The 22,126-nt window shown below is 37.6% G+C and overlaps 2 protein-coding genes and 1 long non-coding RNA gene across 7 annotated transcripts; all 3 read left to right on the forward strand.

Annotated features, from left to right (window-relative positions):
• The first annotated feature begins 976 nt into the window (after nt 1–976).
• On the forward strand, nt 977–4,164 carry LOC145088977 (chloroplastic import inner membrane translocase subunit HP30-2-like). Its single transcript, XM_079027484.1, has 6 exons — nt 977–1,385; nt 2,874–2,989; nt 3,288–3,420; nt 3,512–3,663; nt 3,792–3,854; nt 3,964–4,164. The coding sequence occupies exons 1-6, from the start codon at nt 1,098–1,100 to the stop codon at nt 4,010–4,012; spliced, it is 801 nt and encodes a 266-aa protein (XP_078883610.1). The 5' UTR covers nt 977–1,097; the 3' UTR covers nt 4,013–4,164.
• A 1,703-nt stretch (nt 4,165–5,867) lies between these two features.
• On the forward strand, nt 5,868–9,066 carry LOC145088978 (uncharacterized). 5 transcript variants are annotated; one of them, XR_013701353.1, is made up of 8 exons: nt 5,889–6,510; nt 7,110–7,250; nt 7,432–7,503; nt 7,587–7,691; nt 7,782–7,839; nt 7,965–8,062; nt 8,377–8,598; nt 8,732–9,066. It is a non-coding gene; the product is annotated as an uncharacterized LOC145088978 (long non-coding RNA). The 5 variants fall into 5 exon arrangements; XR_013701352.1 differs by having other exon boundaries at nt 5,868–6,510; nt 6,987–7,250; nt 7,432–7,691; XR_013701351.1 differs by having other exon boundaries at nt 5,881–6,510; nt 7,432–7,691.
• Nucleotides 9,067–20,716: 11,650 nt separating this feature from the next.
• LOC145090208 (uncharacterized) lies at nt 20,717–21,019 on the forward strand. Its single transcript, XM_079028532.1, has one exon. The coding sequence runs from the start codon at nt 20,717–20,719 to the stop codon at nt 21,017–21,019; it is 303 nt and encodes a 100-aa protein (XP_078884658.1).
• Nucleotides 21,020–22,126: the final 1,107 nt, after the last annotated feature.

A 22,126-nucleotide genomic window follows, 5' to 3' on the forward strand; every position in this document is an offset into this window, starting at 1 on the left:
GAGTTATCTACAGAACTAGCCAAAGGGCATGTTCGACACGAAACATTTATGAACGTTTAGAAGCTTCTAGTTTCTAGCGTTTGACAATGTTTCGTTTTGAACAAAAAACATCGTTTGACACAACAAACTTTTAGTGTGCGTTTGGTTGTGGAAAAATTTTCGGTTTTCCATGAAAATTTTCAAATGAAAATTTTGAAAACGCGTTTGATTGATTATTTTTTCAAAAAATTTTCAAGAAAATGAAATTTTTTTGTTTTCCAAATTATATGTGAATTAGAAAAGTGGTTTTTATAGTTTTACAAAGTTTTCTAAAATTTTAAAATGGTAAATGAAAACTCCACTTTTAAAAATTTCATTGAAAACTGAAAATGAAAACTAATTCTATTTTCTGAAAATTTTAGGAAAATGAAAACAATTTTCTACAACCAAACGCACCCTTAAGCCTTGGTTTTTTTATTTTTTATTTTTTTATTTTTTTATTTTAAGAAAAGGGAAGAATATTAAAGAAAAGGATGAGAAAGAAAAATTTCCTAATTCTGTATTCCAGAGTTTGAATGATATAAAAGAAAAATTTTAAGTTTCATCGTTCTAAGTTAGGGAGGAAAAGAAAAGAAAACTATAGGGCTCTAAAATATTTTTCTTCCTCTCACTTTCTTTCGGAATTCGCTCAATTTTAAAGAAAAATATGACTCTAAAAATCCTTTCATTTCTTTCACTTTCATTCTATCAATTAAACTCCAAAACACCATTCCCTCAACTCCCATCCATATCCATCCATGTCTCTCTTAATTATAGAGTCGGAAAGAATGACGTTCGCTTTTAGTTTAAAGAAAACTTTCAAATCCAAAAAATACTCTCCTTAAGCGTTTAACAAAAGTTTTACCGAAAACACATAAAATAAATCACAGAAACCCAACACACGACGTGAACCACTTTGTTTAACTTTAACAGACTCAGGGTCCTAATAAAAAAATTGGTTCAAAATAGCGTTGCCGGCTGCGTATTTAGTCGGGGAGGACAGTACAAAACCCCAATATTATCCATTCGTCTTTCTCCGTCCTACTCCCAAACTCGGATTACCGACAATCTCCGAAAGAATGGGGGAAGAAAAACAAGGCGTGCTAGTGGTGGTGGGTCACCAGAATCCGGTCACACAATTACAAGCCAAGTACAAGGAGTTGGAGACTGGATTTAAGGATTGGCTTGCCAAACAGTCCTTACCCGTTGAGGCCGTCGTCGTCACCGCCACCAGCTCCCTCCAGGGTGCCGCCATCGGTGGCCTTATGGCTACTTTCACCAACGACCTGTCCTCCTCTTTAGCCGCTCCTCCACCTCCAGGCGCCTCCTTCAATCCACGAGCTATGGCATCCCTCCAGCAAGCCCAGGTTCCTATCCTATCTTCATTTTGTTTTATTTAAAACCCAAACCCAACCATAAAGTTCGATTTTGGATTTAAGTTTTTCGGTTTTTGGGATAAAAAATATAGATTTTCAATGTTTTTTTTTAATTTTTTTTCTAATTTAAAAAATAGATACTTTTTCCATTAAAAATTCAGATAAAAAACATAATGTACTAACAAAAACAAAACCGCATTTTTCAAACACCAAAAAACCATCAATACTGTTTTTTTTTTTTAGAGATAAGTGGATGTCTAGATGAACATTTTGGGTTGAATGTATCTAAAAAAAAGAAACAATATTCCTACATTAGTATAAATGAACATTTTGGTTAGGACTTTGGATGTCTAAAAATGAACATTTTTGTTAACTCAGGTTGATCATGATTTCCACCTAGCCAAAGAATGAAAATCATAAACCAATAGATGCTACAATACTAATTGAACCCTTTTGTTCCGCATATATGGTCCTCCACTCCTTTATCTTATCAAGTCATATTATCCACTTCCACTTCCAGTTCAAACCTTTAAAAAACTTTTTAGTTCGAAAAAATCTTGAAAAGTCCACATTAAATTGAACTAGAATTGCAGTACAAAGACATGTGATAAAAATGCAGAACTTAAACAAACTTCAATTTTGACAAGTACTAGGCATGTGAAAAACTAAATACATGCGAGTTATGTAATATGGTGTCGACTGAAATTGATATTTTATCTCTGTGTATTGATATTGCTACAATTCAATAAAGAACTGTTGAAAATGCCAACCTCAAGCATGCATTCAAGTGAAATTTATGGCTATAATGCAACATTCATTCTTTTACAGTTAAGAAAGAACAATTTTCAAATCCTACTACTTTAAACTTACATGAAAGCAAGCCAAATCACAAAAAAAATGGATATATAAGGAAAAGCAAGCGTCTTACGTTGTTGTTTCGCCAAAAAAATTAATGAGTGTCAATAGGGCATTTTTACAAACAGGTTGTGTGCATATCAATGTTCCACAAAGCCTCAACAAGACTTGCATTGATCATGAAATTTATTGCAGAAAGTTTATGAAGTATGCATTCAATGAGTTAACTATGTATGAAAGACTGAAAGGAAAGAAAAGCACCATATAGAAAAAAGATTATTAAATGTGTACCTAATTTATCAGTTGTCTCTCATATGTAACGAGTTGATGACATAAAAGGCCTAGAGTCATTTGGAAGCTGCAACTTGGACTACTTAGAAGAAGAACAAGACCTAGCGAAGTATTAAGTTTCACGACACATTGCACGGAATTATGTTCTAAGTGACTCTGTAATTTCATTGAATTTTTTTAAGTATAAGAGTATGTTGGTATTTAGTTTGAATTGTTTAATTCTAGAGTTGCGTGTGTTATTAAGTTGAAAGTATGATATTAGTGGTGTGAGAATGTGGCAGATTATTATTTACCAACAGTGTTTCTGAATACTGTTTGTTGGTATGTGGGCAGGCTCTTTCAGGAGGGCCTTTTATACAGGCACGGAATTTTGCTGTTATGACGGGTGTTAATGCAGGCATTTCATGTGTGCTGAAACGAATAAGAGGCAAGGAGGATGTGCAGTCAAGGTATATATATATATATATATATATATATATATATATATATATATATATATATATATTCAAATGAGAACCAAAAAAGGTTAAGAACCTCTAACTTTAGATGTTTATAAAGGGTTTAGGGTTTAGGGTCCCTAAACCCTAAACCCTTTATAAACATCTAAAGTTAGAGGTTCTTACGTTCTTAACCTTTTTTGGTTCTCATTTGAACCTTTACCTATATATATATATATATATATATATATATATATATATATATATATATATATATATATATATATATTGAGGGTAATTGATTGTGCAGTATGGTAGCGGCTTTTGGTTCTGGTGCTGTGTTCACATTGGTTAGCGGGATGGGAGGGGGAGGACCCAATCTGGCTGTCAATGTGGTCTCTTCTGGTGTTCTTTTTGCACTCATGCAGGGTGGTCTTTTCAAGGTCATCATACTTTCTCTTTCTTTTTTTGAGCTGTTGTCTTCTTATGTGTGTAGTGTAGTGTAGGTGTTTAACTCTTAATTTGTGCATGCAGCTAGGGGAGAAATTCTCAAAGCCAGCAGTTGAAGAAGATGTGATGTACAGTAAAACTAGAGGCATGCTGTCGCGTCTTGGGCTTAACAGTTACGAGAAAAACTTCAAAACCGGCTTCTTGACCGACACCACTTTGCCATTGCTTACCGACAGGCAAGTAGAGTCCCTCCTATTAAGTATTAACTATTAACTAACAACCATCAATGTTTTTGGCATTTAATTCCTTCCTTTATTTTTTTGTAATTTGCTCATGAAATCATTCTTTCTTTCTTTCATCCCAGTGCTTTGCGAGACGTGAAAATCCCTCCTGGACCAAGACTTTTGATTCTCGATCATATCCAAAGGTCTGCTTCTAACTTTCTTTCACTTGTACTCATCTGCAATTCAAAGTTGTATTGCTGTTTATTACAAAGTTTTCGTGGAAATTTTAACAACTCATGTTTCTTTTTGTAGGGAGGCTGAGCTGAATAATAATAAAGGGAAAGGAGGTAGGAGGACATAGTTGCTCCCTCCCCCCCCAAAAAAAAAATTCTCTGTTGTAATGTGAGAGACAATGACAGTATGATGTCAACCCGTCTTGTATTTTCTTTTTTGGGATCTGTTTTGAGTTTAGAAATTCATAGACTTTTGTTTAGTTATGGGCTTCGTTTTTTACATCTGATTGTTGATAGGTGCAAAAATGTTTCTTAAAACATAGACACAAACACATACTTATATACATACATACATGAACACGTACACACAAACACATACATACATACTGATGAGAATTAGAAATCAATAGATAATGAAACTAAAGAGAAACAGGAAGAATGAGAGAAGAAGAAGATGATATCATTAAATCTAATGAAATGAATTACAAACTATATTGAATGAAGCAAGAACCTCAAACAATCCCAGGGAATCTCCCTCTCTCACTAGCTAAATGCTAAGAGCCAAGAACATTGAACAATACTAATCGACATCCCCAAAATGAAATTAGTCTTCCCTCTTTATTCTACTCTCTCTCTCTCTCTCTCTCTCTAACTGACTTTCTAGCCACTTTCCATTTTTGCCCTTCCGCCCCTTCTAGAATGCACATGTAATATTCCTAGTTTATTTATATCAAGGCCCAACCATTCTGAATCTGTATCATTACTCCCTCCTTCAAAGAAAGTCTTGTCCTCAAGACTTGCTTGAAGACTTTGACAACTAATAGCCCATCCATCTGCCAGTGTGTTATCTCCTACTGTACCTCCTTTCCACCTAATTAACCATAGATGCAATTGATCCAGGTAATGCTTAACCATATGAATAGTCGACACTTCTGCTCTTTTGGTATTTGCAATTGTACTTCTTGTCCACGGAATGATCCATTGATCTACCGTAAGTGGCCTCAATCCGTCATCATGGTTGTGCCATTCTTCCCTCCTTGCTTGTACCCAAACCCTATTCTCTACATGTTGAACTACCATTGAAGTGTTCCGATTATACCCAATTTCATATGTAAACTTTTCGGTGGACTGATCGAAAGTAGAATCAGTCCCATGTTTTGTCCACATAATCCAATTAGAACACCAATGGAGTAGATCCAGCAAATGACAGACCACTTCCCAAACAAGATTTTTGGTAATTAACTCTGCCATATACCTAGATGGTAGCTCCTGCATTTGGCTTGAACATAAACTAACTTCTGTATCCCAATTGCGGATTACTTTTCCAAAAGATGTGAGCCATTCCATTCCCAAAATCAAGTCAGTGTTACCATACTTAGAAACTAATGACTTCACTTCAATTGAACAGCATCCTAATTGAATGATAAACTCCACACATTACTCGGTCACAAACATCAATTGATTATCACTCAGTCCTGATTGAGAATTAGCAACAACTCCAAATAACTCCAAAATTTGACACGGTCCCACAAAAACACTCTTTGACAATTGATCAATTGGTACCTGATTAGCATCCCACGCATAGTGATTGCAGTCTTCTTTGCATTTATGACATTTGTGAGACAAGCCGACTTGAGAACCACCATGAAAACTTAGGTCCTTATTCTTTCGCTCCTTCCATTCCGTGCGACTCAACGATCTAACTCTCCGATCCCGTTGAAACACATAAGCCATTGCCGGCGTTGGGGAAGGTGATGGCAGCTGATTAGGATAAATGTGGTTATTTTCATTATATATATATATATATATATATATATATATATATATATATATATATATATATATATATATATATATATAAATTATTGTCCCTTAGCTAAGTAAACTTGATGCCTTTTGCCATCTTTAATCCATTTCTTTTTTAGATTTACTGTTTTGTCCCCCTAATTGACCACAGGTTTTGAAGTTATTGCCTCTTTTAATCCATCTAATTTGGGGTTGCTGATTTAGAATTGAGTCCCTTGTCAACGGTCGGTGACTTGGTCCACGATGGGAAACATGTGGCTTTCAAAATGGCTGCCAGCTGCCTTCCACTATCTTCTCCACCGTTTCTATACTCTTCCTCAAATACCATCAGCTGCTTTCTGTTTCTTTTTCCCTTTGTCGCCATTTCCTCTCTTGATTCTTGCTCCTCCAACTTCGGCGCCTCCCAACAACTACTGGAACCATGCCGCTCTTTACAACCTCTCATCTTCCCCATTCTCTCAATCTTTCATCTTCCCCGTTTTCCCTTTTCTCTCATCTTCATTCACAACTAACACCGCCATCTCCACTATCCTGTCGAATTCTACCAATGACAGCAATCCAATACCCACTGACTCTACTTCCTTTTTCGATTATACCATAAACACCGACTTCTTGAAGCGGGGATTGTTGGTCGGTGGGTCGCTGGATTTGGGAGTGCCGGATGATTCTCCATCTGTTTATAACTTCTTCCATAACTTTGATTTTTTTAATTAAAGGCAACAGCGTGGGTGAATTTTGGGGACCATGATGAACTTCGGTATTCTCCTTCGTTGGATTTCAACCAGGATCAAAAACTTAGGGTTCAATCTAACTATTTGAGGTAGGCTATTTCTAAATGGCTTCTCTTACCTTTCATTTAATCAATAGAATTTATACAAAATTACGATATAAATTATTACTTCCTGGAAATATGGTTATCGATTGCTTTCATAAATTTTTTATGGTTTATCATGCCATTATTGGTCTTGGAATCCATCTAACGATGGATTATTCAAGGTAGTAGTACTTGTCATTTGCCATTGCACTAACCATTTTCTTTTGCACATTTGTTTCCCAAAATGACCTTATGTTCATGGTGCTCAACGAAAAAAATATGCATTTGTTGCAAAATGTGTAAATATTCAAATTCATTAAAAACTCCATAGTCCTAACCCATACGAAGGTAACTGTTGTTAATCAGGTTAGCATTTTGACTTTTAATATAACATAAGCACGCTTAATCTTTGATTTTAGTAACTCTTCTTTGGCAACAAAAATAGACCACTAGCGTTACAGTACTCTATAAATTTTGAACAGGACACTGAGTGTGGTGGTGATTATATCAAACTTATGTCTGGATACGTTCTCAACTGATATGGTGGTGGTGGTTACACTATTTATGACTTATTGGCTTTTGATACGTTCTCAACCAATTTGCAGCCTTCTCTACAACAAAGGATAAAAGGATTTCAAGAGAAATTGGAGGTGTCTTTTAAGGAAATTCAATCTTCGACCTTTCAGGGGATCAAATTCATTTCTGAAATGTATTTCAAAAAGCAATGAAACAATAACCCTAAAATGGTAATGCACTTCCAAACAGCAATCCAAAATGGTGATCTACTTTCGGTTATATTTTAATTAAATACAACATAATACCAATTTCTTTTTTCTATTACAACAACGTAATTTAATGTATTTATGTTTATTTGTTTCGGAATAAAAAAAACATATTTTATATTCATGAAATCAATGCTTATTATAGGTACATGGCACAAAACCATCTGAATGGGGAACTGCCAAAGCTTATATACCGGAATAAATTTTTAGAAAATTTGTAAGTTTCCAAGCCTCATTTCTATTATCTATAGATTATTATTTAATATATTTTGACCAAATTATATGATTCTTTTGACTAAGAGGATTGAGAGGCAACAATTTGGTTCGAAATTTGTTGCAAGATATCTGTCAACTAACTCACACAATTCCTTCAAATAATGGCAATTATACTTGCTTGCAAGTATTGTATGTATCTATCTCCCATGAACCATTAAAATTACATCAATATCCAATAATTTTTATTTTGATTGATTTTTGTTCTAATTTTTGCGGCAGGAACCAAAAATAGAAAACGAAGTTGTTGAGCTCTTATGCGGAAGAGATTTTTCATCCGGTTGACTATTATTTCTTTGCTTTTTTGTAGAAAGCTTTAGATTTGATGTTGAGATTGAAAATAATAAATGATAATAACAATAAAGAAAAAATCCATAATGATTTTCTGTTAAATGTGGAAACTAGATGAACCATTTCTTATATCTTGGTGGCATACCGGTAAAACATACAAAATGGAGAGAGAGATGAGAAATAAGGGTGAAGACTTACCTGCTAAGGCAGAGGTAGTTCCAACAACATTTCGCCTATTATTTTATACCATACAGGCTCACAATATTTGATTATTTCATGAAAATTACTTTCTTGGAACCTCACAATAAAGAAATAGTTGTCCTGCTTTCACTATACTTCTGAAGAAGGTAGGATAAATATTCTTGACACATATTGCTCTTAAAAACTTCATGTGTAACAACTTTACCCTTGATTCTGTAGTTGATTGAATGAAGAAAAGTCGATTTGAAAGATGTAGCCTCAGAGATTAATGTTTCTGCTAATTTCTTGGCACAACTCTGTCTTATGGGATTCTTGCTTCTTGCAGGATGAAATGCTCATGTTGATGGGTTGCAGAAAAATTTAAAGGGTTAAGTTATGTCTCCATGTATATCCAAGGCTGAGAAAGAATTTGTAGCATTAGAAAACTATGTGGGGAATTCTCCTGTCTCCATGTATATCCACATTGGAGGACAATTTCCAAATAAACTCAATGGGTGTGCGATGGACTTCGTGAGGCCGACGCTAACCATCACCAAGGTGGTTGAAGGTTTGATTTTTTGTTTTCTCTTTATTTGACTCCTAATTTTTTTTTGTTTTCTTTTAATTTCTTTGAAGATTCTATTGACCGAATGACTGATGAAGAATCAACAACTGTGTGTTGTTTCATTTTTTGTTTTCAGCTAACTCTTACCCAAATTGCCTTCTCAAGAACCTACATAGGATGCCATCTGTAGCAATGCAGAAAACAACACATATTTTCAAGGGAAAGATGATATAGGTGTGATACCTGGTGATTGTCTAGGCTGTGGAAAATATCGTGTATGGGGAAAACCTTAAGTTCTTGGTCTTAGAACCAGATTGAAAATGTTATTTTCTATCCACAGCCAAAAACACCCAAACCAGCATGTGAGTTTACCATCCTTTTTCCAATTTGACAAACCTACTTCCAACTTTCTAACAAAAACAATAGTAATAATAATAATAATCAAAACTTTGATGGTTTTGGTTGGGCTAATAGTTGAATTTCTTACCTAATGAAGTTTAGAATTAAAATGCAACAAATGTCATTCTACTTCCCGTGAGTTGTTGTACTTTTCATTTCCGTGCAACAACAGTTACAGTGACTTCTCAAAGATCCATCCAATAGTCACGTCTTAATTGGTTGTAATAAAATTTTCTTATTTGTATTTTTTGAGCAAATATTGGTGATCCGCTTTTAGCTTTTTCAATAGGCACGTCTTAATTGGTTGTAATAAAATTAAATGTGCGTGCCCACTAAAGGATCCGGGCACCAAAAACGTAATTTTTAGAAGGTGATCTTGGAAATGTTCGGTCTGGGGAACATAAGTAGTTTTATTGTGTTAAAGTGTTTGTCCTAATTGACACCACGTAGTTTTTTTTGGTGAAAAATAGTGATTTTAACAGTTTTTGTCCAAACTGCTCATACATATTGTCTTTTTGATAAAAAAACTAATAATTTTAACAGTTTTGACCAAAATACCACTACATACTGTTCTTTTAGTAAAAAAATCGTGAATTTAACAATTTTTTTGTCGAAAATGCCCTTGCATGCTGTTCGCTATCTATCACTACAACATATACATAACTGATAAACAAAAATGTAAAACTCTGATCTTAACCGAACCCCGCGGAGCAGGGTTTCACATCTAGTTCCAATTAACAAAGCGTTGATCAGTGGCCTTATTAACTAGTGGGTTTATATTTTGTTTTCTTGTTAAAACCCGGTCTATCTTTCGATTTAACAATTGTGAGCCCCATGAATCAATTGCAGCCCAATTGTCATTTTTAAGCCCATTGGAAGGGTAACCTAGATAACCCCATTCTAAATGGTTGTTAAACAGACTCGTTTTCTCCCAAGAGCTCCGTTTGGACTCCATCATCGTTCCCCCGTTCTTTTCGTCAATTCCCGGCAGCAGGGGTGGTGGTGGTGGTGATGGCGGTGACAATGGTGACAGAGGCGGCGGTCTACTAATTGGAATCATCACTTGCTTTGCTGCTTCCTTTTTTTCAATTCCAAATTTAATCTCCGTGAAATACTTCTCATAATCTCCCGGTTGTTCCATTCCTACAATCCAGGTATTTAGATACTTTCCGTTAAGGTTAAGGGTGGATTGGATTGTAAACTTCTCTTTTATTCCGCCTTGATTCGAGACTAAGCCCATTGGCTTTCCATATTTTTCTTCTTCAACGGTCGTTAGTGGCAGTGGTGATGGTAGGCACGACGTTAGGCTTGGCGGTAGAGTCTGAGGGGTTATTTTGGATTCTGATTCTGACTCATAAATCCCCAAAAATACTTCATCTCCATCAGGTGGTGATATTTCGTTGCTTTCACGATCTATTTCATCCAAAATCATTGGAGATGCCACCGAAGGCAAACCCAATGATGCGACCTGAACGACACGGGAAGTAGGATGAGAATGGAAACCGCTAACTATGCCAGATGAATCCTTAGAAGCATCATCAACCACCGAATTTGGTAATGTCCCAGTCGGATCGGAAACAATGCTAATATTTGAGAAAAACTCTGGATCCTGTTGCTTCATCCAATCAAGCAGTACTTCGCCCGTTCTGAGTCCATGGCGGTTCTGATTGAGGCCATAGATGTCCTGATTTCTTGTATGTCTTCGTGAATCATTGCTATTTGCTTATCATGATGATCCAGAAGCTGAGAGACAGATCTAGTTTCCAGCACTGGTTGCACCATTGTTACTCAACTCCGGCAAGTCAAGGCAGGTCGGACCAATGATGAGAATTAGAAATCAATAGAGAATGAAACTAAAGAGAAACAGGAAGAATCAGAGAAGAAGAAGATGATATCATTAAATCTAATGAAATGAATTACAAACTATATTGAATGAAGCAAGAACCTCAAACAATCCCGGGGAATCTCCCTCTCTCACTAGCTAAATGATAAGAGCCAAGAACATTGAACAATACTATCGACATCCCCAAAATGAAATTACTCTTCCCTCTTTATTCTACTCTCTCTCTCTCTCTCTCTCTCTCTCTCTCTCTCTCCCCCCCCCCCCTAACTGACTTTCTAGCCACTTTCCATTTTTGCCCTTCTTCCCCTTCTAGAATGCACATGTAATATTCCTAGTTTATTTATATCAAGGCCCAACCATTCTGAATCTGTATCACATACATACATACTTACAAACACACACGTAGGAGGCACAAGGGTTTCACTATTGTGTTGGTTAATGCCCAACCACCTTCAAGAAGGCAAAGAAGTAAACTTCATAACCTTTTTCATTATCAGTAGAAGTGGACGTGACGCATCGAGACAAGAAAAATACAGGTACAAATCTGTTTATCTACATGCCTTTCAATCTCATAGCATTAGAGCATTTGGTTCAAGTACCACAATGGTCGACGGGCACAATCTCAATCTCATTCTTCGGTTCAATCAAATGTAAGAATGAAGACGGATAAAACATGGACATATCCAACTCTATCCGTTGATGATAAGAGAAAAAATGCGTACACATTTTTTTTTTTGTCAAAAAGTCATTCGTGGGGATGATAGTTAAGAAACTTTTTTTGTTGTTATTAGTGATGAGATAACAACAGGCGCAAACGTATACGACATACAAGTTATCCTTTTTCCGTAGACATTATATTAAACATGAGACATGGATTACAATTCTCATTTATTGTTTAACTTTCAATAAAACACCTTAGTTGTCTCACTCTCAACACATAAGATAAGAAATCCAATATTGACTACATACACCGTTTATATAGTTCATATTATACCCAATGATGACCTTTATAACTGCCTAGTCAAAGAGCAGCGTTTAATCATATCAAAATACGACACTCACTACAATTAAGTCTCCACTATGTATCTCAGATCGAATAATACAAAGATACTATGTTTGTTCAAGAATCAGTTATGACAATGACCGATGAAGTGATCTTGAAGCGAGTCGAGTCTAATTTTTATTCTCTAACAAGTACCTATGAACTTGGTTGCAACACTTTTCCACTTTCATTATATGATATTCAACCAATCCAATTCATATTATTCTTATTTCATGGTTGTTCCCATGATTATGACCAACTATGGACTTTCTAGAATAACTAGAATATTCAAGGATTAAACATGCTAATATAGAACACAAATATTAGTTAAAAGATCATATCCCACACATCTAATTTAATATGATAGTTGTTTCTTACATTGTTCAAACATCCAAATGCTAAATTCAAATAAAATCCAATCACTAGAGTAATGAAGTCTTATAGCTCTAGCATGATTATCATGCTTAGCTTGTGGAAAGGGCTTCGTGAATGGGTTCACCAAATTTTGATTTGTGTGCCTTTGCGAATACTAATATCTATGGAGAATGTGCATGGTTTTCTGATGTGACATTAGTTCCTTATCTAGCGCAATGGCACCCTGATTATCATAAAAGATTTCTACGTGATCCTAAACGGAAACGACAACCCCTAGATCTTTAATGAATTTCTTAATCCAAGCAACTTCTCGTGCAACTTCAGAAAAACAATGTATTTTGACTATGTAGTTGATTGTGCGACCATGCTTTGCTTGGAACTTTTCCATGAAACAACACCTCCTATCATAATGAAGAGATACCTTGATTGTGATCGAGAATTGGCTCGATATGCTAAGAAGCTAGCATCAATTTAACACTTTACACTAAGATATTCTTCCAAACCCCCATAGACAAGTCACATTTTTTGGTTCTTCGCAAGTTCTTTAGAATGTTCTTTACAACAATCCAATGATTTTCTCTTGGATTTTGTTGGTACCTGCTAGTCATGCTCAAGGCATATGACACATCTTGTACATAACATGTGATACATGATGGATTCAATTGTAGAATCATATGGAAGATCATTCATTCTTTCTAGTTTAACCTTTGTGCTAAGGCATTGAGACATGGTCAAAATTGTGCTATATGGTATTGACAATAATGTATTTTGACTTTGTAGTGGATTGTACGACCATGCTTTTCTTGGAACTCTTCCATGAAACAACATTTCCATTTATAATGAAGAATACCCCAATTGTGATTGAGAATTGTCTCAATCAGTGTAGAAGCTAACATCAGTGTAACACTTTACACGAAGGTCCTTTTCCAAACCCCCATAGATAATGCACATTTCTTTGCTTCTTTGTAAGTAATTTAGAATGTTCTTTACACCAATCCAAAATTTCTCCTCGATTTTGTTGGTACCTACTAGTCATGGTCAAGGCATATGACACATCTTGTACATAACATGTCATACATATTGTAACATCTAAAAAATCATAGAAATTTAAATTTTTCAAAAACAAGCCATTTCATCTATAAAGTGTTTACAAAATCATTGTTTCAAGAGTATAATCATAATTAGAGTTGTCCGAAGACCGAATATCATAAAAACAGGAAGATGTGCACGATCACGCCTTCGCCTTACCACGGTCATCTGAAGTACTTGAAACTGTAAGCCAAAGCTTAGTGAGTTCCCCCAAAGTACCAACACACAAACATATAACAACATATACTTGTAACATCCGATTCCATGTATGTTCTTCTTTGGTCCTTTAAGTTTGAAAATTTTGCAAAAATGGTCCCCTCGTACGTTGGGTGTACGTTTGGTAGGCTTAGCGTACAGGTACGCACGCTATCGGGGAACTAAACCACGTACGCTGGGCGTACGTGGTGTATGCAGGGCATACGACAACCAAGACCAAACCCTAATTTTTAGGGCATGAGCTCTATTTAAGAAACATTATGGCCTTTGGACACTCACCCTCATCAGCCTCCACTATTCATTACGTCCCATTTAACCCTAGTTCATCCCATTTAACCTTTTGGTGTGTTTTCAAGAAGAAGGAACTTGGAGACCAAGCATTTGTTAGGGTCTAGCTTCTAGATCCAGAGTCTTCATCAACTATTGGGAGCTTTTGAAGGTAAAAAGTGCTTACCTTGATGATCCATTTGATAGTTAGAGTTTAGGGCTTGAAAATGAGTTTATTTGGTCCCATGGGTTCTTTTTGTGAGTTTGGGCAACTCCAAAAGTTAGAGGTGTTAGATCTCAGTCCCTTTGATGTTTTAGATGCATACAAATGTCATCTTGATGGTTGATATGAGTCCATGCATGAATTTAAGTCCTTAATGTGAGCTTTGTTGGATAAAAATGGATGTTGGGTTCCATTAAGACATGCTAAGGCATAAAGTTGCCAACTTTATCTCTAGAACCCCATAGTGGTCGAGATCTGAAAGTTGGATTGAATGCACGAAATGATTAAGCACCAAATAGCTTAAGGTGGCAGACAGCTCAGTACGTTGAGCGTACCAAGGGGTATGCACTGCGTAATGGCAAGCGGTCGTGTACGCCGAGCGTATAACGCATACATAGGACTGTCAAATCGGGCAGTCATGTCGTGTTTTTGTCTGAAACAACATGACATGACAAGGTTTTGGATGACACAAACACGACACGACACGATGTCGTGTTTTTTTTCATTAACACGAAAACGAACTAAATAAAACACGACACGACACGACAAAGATAATATTACATAACTATTAATGTATTTCAATCATACTTAAAGATATATAACACGACAAAAACTACAAACACAAAAAACATGACAACCACATGCTTAATCGTGTCACTTTCGTGTCGTGTCGATTTATTAACACGAACACGACACGACATGAAATTGTGTTTTTTAATCTTGACACGAACATGACACGAACAAGAATTTGAATTTCAATTTTGTTTCGTTTCGTGTATTTTTGTGGTGTCGTGTCATAAATTGACACCCCTACGTGTACGCCTCTCAGTGGGCTTTTGGACTTCGGTTGGGCTTTAGACCTTTGGGACTTAGTGGGCTTTGGGCTATGGAATGTTTAGAGTAGGTGGGACTTAAAATTCTGTTAGTGGGCCCTAAGTTGTTTCAGTTGGGATTTTTGGGCCTTGGGGCCCATTATTGTATTTTGGACCAAGTTTGGTTAGGCCCATTATGGGAGGGGTAAATGGGCCTTTATCTTAGGAGTTTGGACTTGGGGTTTAGGCCTACTATTATGGTTTATAACCTATATTTGATTAGCGTAATTTGTGTATGTTCAGTGTGGGATCTTCCGGTTCGGTAGCCGAGCAGTTAGTTATTTATCAATGGACCAAGGTTAGTTTTCTCACTATATCAATTGGTCGAAGGCACCAAGGCCGACCCATTATTTGTCACATATGGTGTAAGCTATATTTGAGATATGTATATGATAGAACAAGATTCGGACCCTGGCAACTGTATGAAAGACCAGGATATGGCCCCTGACATTTGTATGAAAGACCAGGATCTGGCCCCTAGCAACTGTATGGAAGACCGGGATTTAGCCCCTGGCAGGAAATTGCTTGTAGGACTATGGCTTGGCCCATAACACTATCTTATTGATGTTTGGTATGTGGTACTTTGAGGAAACGCACTAAGCTTTTTCTTACAGTTTATATTTGTGGTTTCAGGTACTTCTGGTACTAAGGGGAAGGGCCCGACGTGATGGCACAACATTCTCTCCTCACTATTTTCCGCACTTTTGATATTGTACTATGATGTTTGACATTATTTATTATGTGATGGTTTTGGATCAATGTGATGGTTGTAACTCTTGTTTTTAAAAGTTGGTATCAGAGCCTTGGTTTGAGATATTTGGGCACACTCTCTGGTGTGTCATAACTCAAACTGAGGAAATGATAATCTTTTCAAAAGAAAAAGAATTTGAACTTTTGAAAAAGATTCTCTTAAGTAAAAGGGGGAGTGTAATGTGTGCAATTAGTCGAGCTTAAGTAAGTGTTTTCTCAAGTTACCCATACTTATGTATTGTGATTAGTATGCTTGATATGTGAACGGCACGCTAAATTAGGGATAAGGATACCTTTAGGAATCATATGATAGATCTGCCTAATTTGAATGATGCCTTATAGCTCAATAGAACTTGATGCCATGTATTACTTGGAATTGATATCGGCTCAGTTATTTGCTATGTGTATGCTTTCAAAGTTGTATATGTTTAGGATTGTATAGCCTTAGAATGATCGATTTAGCCTCTTTTCCTATTCCTTGTTTGGTTGTGGACTTATGGTAGAATCTTCATTCAACAGTCTATGCGATCCTATCTTGTGTACAACTTACATGCATAGGGAAACCAACGGTCTTGATTGAGGTTCTTGGTACTGCTAGTGGTGAGGGTTGAGAGTTCCTAGAAGAGTCTAGGATATGTATGTTGTGTAGAATAGCTTGTTCTTGGTTCTAGTGTGGTAACTTAGAGGAATCAGAATTTACCTTGAGGAAGATGATCGAGGTCGTTGTCTCGGTCAAAAATAAACCTTACACACACTAGATAGCTAGGGTAAGTAAGGGTCGAATCCACAAGGAGTTTGTGGTCAAACTTTGTGTGAGTATAGTAAAAAAGAAAGAACGAGTACTTGCAATTGTCATGAAAAAATATCTAAGCTAAGGTTTAAATAAAAACTAGAAACTTTATATTCCAAAGGATTACCAATGAGAAAAATAAGGTTACTTCTGGTTCAGTGTCGGATGATTAAGAGCCACATATTTATCTTCCCTTAAATTCCAATTTAATTATGAAAACATAACTAAGGTCAATTAATATGCAATAAATAACTTTGGGCACACAATAAATTATTTCAACTAATTGTCATACTCCCTATGTCTAATTGGATTATGAACAATGAGTGGTTTAGCAATATTGTGTCTTATGGTTACCTTAAAATGTTTAGCATTTAAAATCACAAGTTTGGAATAGTGTATGTTGATTCAACCGATCGTCTTAGTTCCTAAACTATATGAACTCAGCACGATTAGTGAATTTGACAATATACTATCTTAATTGTAAAATCAAACACATGAATAACACCCAACTTCAATTATCATTAATCAAAATCATGACTTAAGAACAAACAATAATTAAATTTTATTGGAATAGAAGTAATAATGAAAACACATTCATCAAATAATCCTAAAAATTCCCGGAAGTAACCCTAATGATTTAGTATTCCATAAAATTCAAAAAACTCACAACTAGGATAAAAACAATGAAATCTAATTTAAGGTCCATAAAGAAACTAAGAATCATAAAGCTAATGATGTTTGATAATCATTAAAGCATAGAACAACGGGACCTTGGGGAACAAGTAATCAATTCTAGAACTTGATGGAATTGATGTAGATCCACCGGTTGAACGATCTTTAAGTGTTGAATGATTATGAACTTGATGATTTTTTGGCTTTGATTCGGAATTTGATGATCAAGAACGCGTTTGGAGAAGGTTTGGAACCTTCCAAAACTGGTGAAAATCGCAGGGGAGAAGTCCAATTTCGATTAGGGTTAAATCTCCTTTAAATAGGTGCTGAAAAACTGATTTTCGGAGCTGTTTTCCGCGTCGACGACATAGTGGGCGTCTTAGACGTCATATAGGACGTCTAGGCATCCTTCGGGGCGTTTTACAGGCTTTCTGTCGTCCTTGATTTGCACTTGAAAATGGCCTAAAATGGGTAGGCATCCTAGGGGGCGTCTTAGACGCCTTCTAGGACGTCCCTCATCTTTGTTGCCCCTTTTTGGTGATGAAAACGGTAGAATCGATAAAAACGCAAAACATGAAAGTTGTAGGAAATTTTGTCTAGATTATAGAACTTCTTCATTCATGTCAATCGGAGCTCTAGATCTTGAGATATGATCAAAACATTGAAGAGTGGTCAAATTTCTCAGCACCATTTTTCTTTATTCCTTTAGCAATTCGTCTCCCATACTTGTTAGCTTCATGTTACTCATTTTTCTTTCGGGTTCCGCCCACTTTTAATACCATATATTGACCTGCATATAAAGTTCAACAACTCATCAAAGTAGTGTGATTCTTGGACAATTATGCATCAATTCAACATATTTAGTACAATTTATTGTGCTATAAATATAGACCGATCAGAAGGTATAGGTAGGTGTGGAAGGTAGTATTAGGCTTGTACTACTCGAAGCACAAGACCTGTACCTGAGGCAAGAGTAGAAATGGGGATTCTAAGGGTACCTGTCTGTTGCAAGTTTCCCTCGAGTGTTTTCTGATTGTTTATATATTGTGTTTCAGTTTGAGGATGATGGTCACTTGTTTGGGATCGAAAGGTACTGGTTCTAGCACTGGATCGGGTATAGGTTTTGGTTCTGGCTCAAAAAAGATTGATGAGAGGATACATGAGCTTATTGCAACTGAGGTTACTCACGGTATTCTTGATGCTACCCCCGTGATCTTCGGTACCGTCAAAGAGGGGATTTAGGAGCTCATGGCGGAGCAGCTCAGGTCATTTCAAGCCGAGATTGCAGACAAGAAGGCTGGGGCGCGAACTCCCTCATTCAGGGAGTTCAAGTTGTGTGGAGTGCCTGATTTCTTTGGAGTTAAGGTCCCCAACGTTGTTGGATCGTTGCAAAGGTGGGATTTGTGTCCTGCTTACCGAGGGACAGAGCGCGAGACTGGTGGGAGGAGGTTACCCGAGCGTTAGGGTCTGTAGTAGTGGTTGTGATGACATGGGAGGAATTTGTTTAGAGGTTTCAGAGGGAGTTTGCACCAGCTATAGAGGTGCAACAGTTGGCGAGGGAGTTCCAAGACCTTTCCCAGATTATAGAGACTGTGGGGGAGATTACCGCCAAATTCAGGGAGAGAACATTGTTGGTCCCGCAATATGTTGTGGATGAGCAGATAGGGAAAATGAGATATCATGATATGATGAGGGACAAAATTAGAGAGTTTGTGATCTTCTCAAGGTGCAAAACCCTGAATGATATGATCAAGAAGGTTTGCGAGTGGGAGATTGAGTTGAAGCTCCGGATGAGCGAAAGCCAGAGCAGGTTCAGACAGCTGTAGGTCGGGCTAAGAGACCCAAGACCTCCGATACCCACTCCAGAGGCCAGCATGGCCGGGGCTGTTGTGCCAAGTGAGAAACTCTGCACAGTGGAGGTTGCCGATCAACCGGTTCAGGATGTTTCAGCTGTGGCCAATAGGGTCACGTGAGCAGGGATTGCCCCAAGAGGGCTCTGATTTTCTTTCATTGCAATCAGACCGGCCATAAAAAGACTGATTGTCCGAGATTGTCTGGGGAAGCAGTGGTGGTACATGCGCCAGCCACCTTGAGGATTGCCAATGGCCGCCAAGGCAAGGTGGAGGCTCCTGTGGTGAAGAGTAGGGCTTTTCAGCTGACCACCGATAAGACCCGTGCAACTCCGAATGTAGTTACTGGTATGTGTTCTAACCCTATCTTTTATAACTTTCCTTTTTTGTGCTTATGTTTATTATGGTCTTTTGTAGGGACCTTTTTGGTCAACGATTTGTCAGCTCATGTTCTATTTGATTCGGGGGCTACCTGATCCTTCGTGTCTCTTGCACTCAGAAAGAAGTTTCGTGACGCTCTGGGGACTTTGGATCACCTTCTAGAGGTGGAGATTGTGGATGACCGTATTGTGAGTGCTTCGAGTGTTTTCTGCGGGTGTGTCCTGAACATGTTCAATGAGAGGTTCCCTATTGATTTGGTGCTGATTCCCCTAAGAGGATCGACAGTTATCATTGGGATGGATTGGTTGGGCCCCAATGGGGTCGTGATTGATTGCGAGCGGAAGTTAGTGAGAGTTCGAACCCCGAGTGGGGGAGAACTGGTTATTACTGGTGAGAGTGCTTCGCATGGGACAACTCTTTGTTCATCTGTGAGGGTCAGGAGATTTATGCAGCAGGGGTTTTCCGGGTTTCTAGCTTATTTTTCTGACATGCAGGTTGAGGCCACGGTGGAGTTGAATAGGGTATCCATTGTGCAGGATTTTCCTGATGTTTTTCCCGAGGAGTTTCCTAGAGTGCCTCCCGATAGGCAGGTTGAGTTTCGGATTGATTTGGTACCTAATGCAGCTCCGATAGCCAAGGTTCCATATCGCCTGGCTCTGACTGAGATTCAGGGGTTGTCTATGCAGCTGCAGGAGCTGCTAGACAAGGGTTTTATTCGTCCGAATAGTTCTCCGTGGGGAGCAACGATCCTGCTTGTGAAAACGAAGGATGGTTCGCAGAGAAGCTAGCCGATATTTATGTCCAAGAGGTAGTAGTTCGGCACGGGGTGCCGGATTCGGTGGTCTAGGACCAGGACGTTCGCTTGACCTCCAGGTTCTGGAGGAAGTTTCGTGAGGACTTGGGAACTCCATTTCATTTCAGTACATCATACCACCCTCAGATTGATGGCCAGAGCGAGCAGACAATCCCGACACTCGATGATATGCTTCGAGCTTGTGTGATGGATTTTGGAGGGAGTTGGGATACTTACCTTCCACTGGCTGAGTTCTCCTATAACAACAATTATCATGCTAGTATTGACCAACCACCATTTGAGATGTTGTATGGGAGGAGGTGCATGACCCCGATATGTTGCAACGAGGTTGGTCATTGAGTCATGGGAAGCACCGAAGCGGTGCTGAAGACCACCGAGTTGATTCAACAGGTGCACGGTAGGTTGCAGGTCACGTAGAGTCGATGTAATAGTTATGTTGATCAACGTCGTTCGTACCTTGAGTTTCAGGTGGGGGACTTGGTGCTGCTGAAGGTGTCACCTTGGAAAGGTGTCATCCGGTTTTTGGAAGCAGAGCAAGATGGCCCCCCGGTTTATTGGTCTCTTCAGGATTACTGCCCGAGTGGGCATGGTTAGATACTGGATGGATCTTCCTAATGAGCTCAGTCATATCCATACTACTTTCCACGTGTCTCAGTTACGGAAGTGTGTAGCCGATGATTCAACAGTGATTTCGTTTGATAACATTCGGGTGGATGAGCGCCTGAACTACGTGGAGAGGCCGATTGCGATTCTCGATAGGAAAACTAAGACTCTACTCAATAAGGTGGTGAATCTGGTGAAGGTGCAATGGCATCACCCAAAGGGCTCTGAGCGGACGTAGGAGCCGGGGGGCAAGATGAAGGAGCACTACCCAAATTTATTTACATTAGCAGACTTCAAGGAGGAAGTATAATTCAAGGGGGAGATTTGTAACATTGTGGCTGATATTGCCATATTTGTACTTATTTTTAGGCAATATTTAAGTACATTTTTTTTAATAAATTGGTAATATGTTCAGAATAATGATACTTATAATTTTAAATTGTTATTTTCAGTCAATATAAAGGATTCTCGAAGAGAGGGACCAAAAGTGACAAAATAGGGAACATGGGAGGCTTGAAAGACAAGAAAATAATAAATTCACGATAAACACTTAATTCACGACGTGGCACGGGTGTTCCAGAAGATAGACATCGCGACGCGGAGGATTTCCTTGGAGGATACGGATTGCTTGAAGCCCACGACATGGCACATCTGGCCATGACGTGGCATGGGTTTTTGAAGATTATATAAGTGCTCCTGATTATTACGAAAGGGAGAAGCTTTTGGCAGAAGAAAAGAGTTCCAGGAGACGATTCAGAGCGAAAGAAAGGTTCTGGAAGAGGGTTTTCAACACCAAAAAGAATAGAGGTTTATATTTTAGTTAAATAAGAACATGTATTTCATTATTTTTAGCTGTGTTGGTCTAGCTGCTATGATGAACAGCTGAATCTAACTACTCTTGTTTAGTTAGATGAAGCTTTAAACTTATGAATAGTTATATACTTATGGATTAAGTTTAGTTGGTAAAAATTGCTTGTGTTTGATTTGTATAACCTAGCATGCTATTATTTGTTTTTCTAATTGCTTGATTGCATGTTCTGTGTAGCTTAGTGACCATTAAACTGCATGAACCTGTTTACCTAATGATTTAGTGAACATTGAATTGTTAGAGCTAGGATTGACCAATCTTAGTTAGTAATTAGAATAAATAAAGCTTAGCTGTGCTAGAGAACGTGTATTGTGATCATAATTGCGTTTATACAACAAATATTACATAGCAGATTTAAATTCATAATTAGTTCTGTGTTTAATTATGTGTGAACATACATGGTTTGACATGAATTAGTTAATTATTGGTAAGTTAGAACTAAATTACTAATACAACTAAAAACCAACTTAATAATCC

This window comes from Lactuca serriola, chromosome 2, assembly GCF_051521515.1.
Source record: "Lactuca serriola cultivar US96UC23 chromosome 2, Lser_US96UC23_V15, whole genome shotgun sequence".
In the NCBI taxonomy this organism is placed as follows: domain Eukaryota; kingdom Viridiplantae; phylum Streptophyta; class Magnoliopsida; order Asterales; family Asteraceae; genus Lactuca; species Lactuca serriola.

What these genes read in the sequence shown, in the direction of transcription:
- LOC145088977 (XM_079027484.1), top strand. Translation starts at nt 1,098, where the DNA reads ATGGGGGAAGAAAAACAAGGCGTGCTAGTGGTGGTGGGTCACCAGAAT. An exon ending in AAGGAGGATGTGCAGTCAAG is followed by an intron (nt 2,990 to 3,287) that starts GTATATATATAT and finishes TTGATTGTGCAG; the next exon opens with TATGGTAGCGGCTTTTGGTT. An exon ending in TTGCCATTGCTTACCGACAG is followed by an intron (nt 3,664 to 3,791) that starts GCAAGTAGAGTC and finishes CTTTCATCCCAG; the next exon opens with TGCTTTGCGAGACGTGAAAA.
- LOC145090208 (XM_079028532.1), top strand. Translation starts at nt 20,717, where the DNA reads ATGGCCCCCCGGTTTATTGGTCTCTTCAGGATTACTGCCCGAGTGGGC.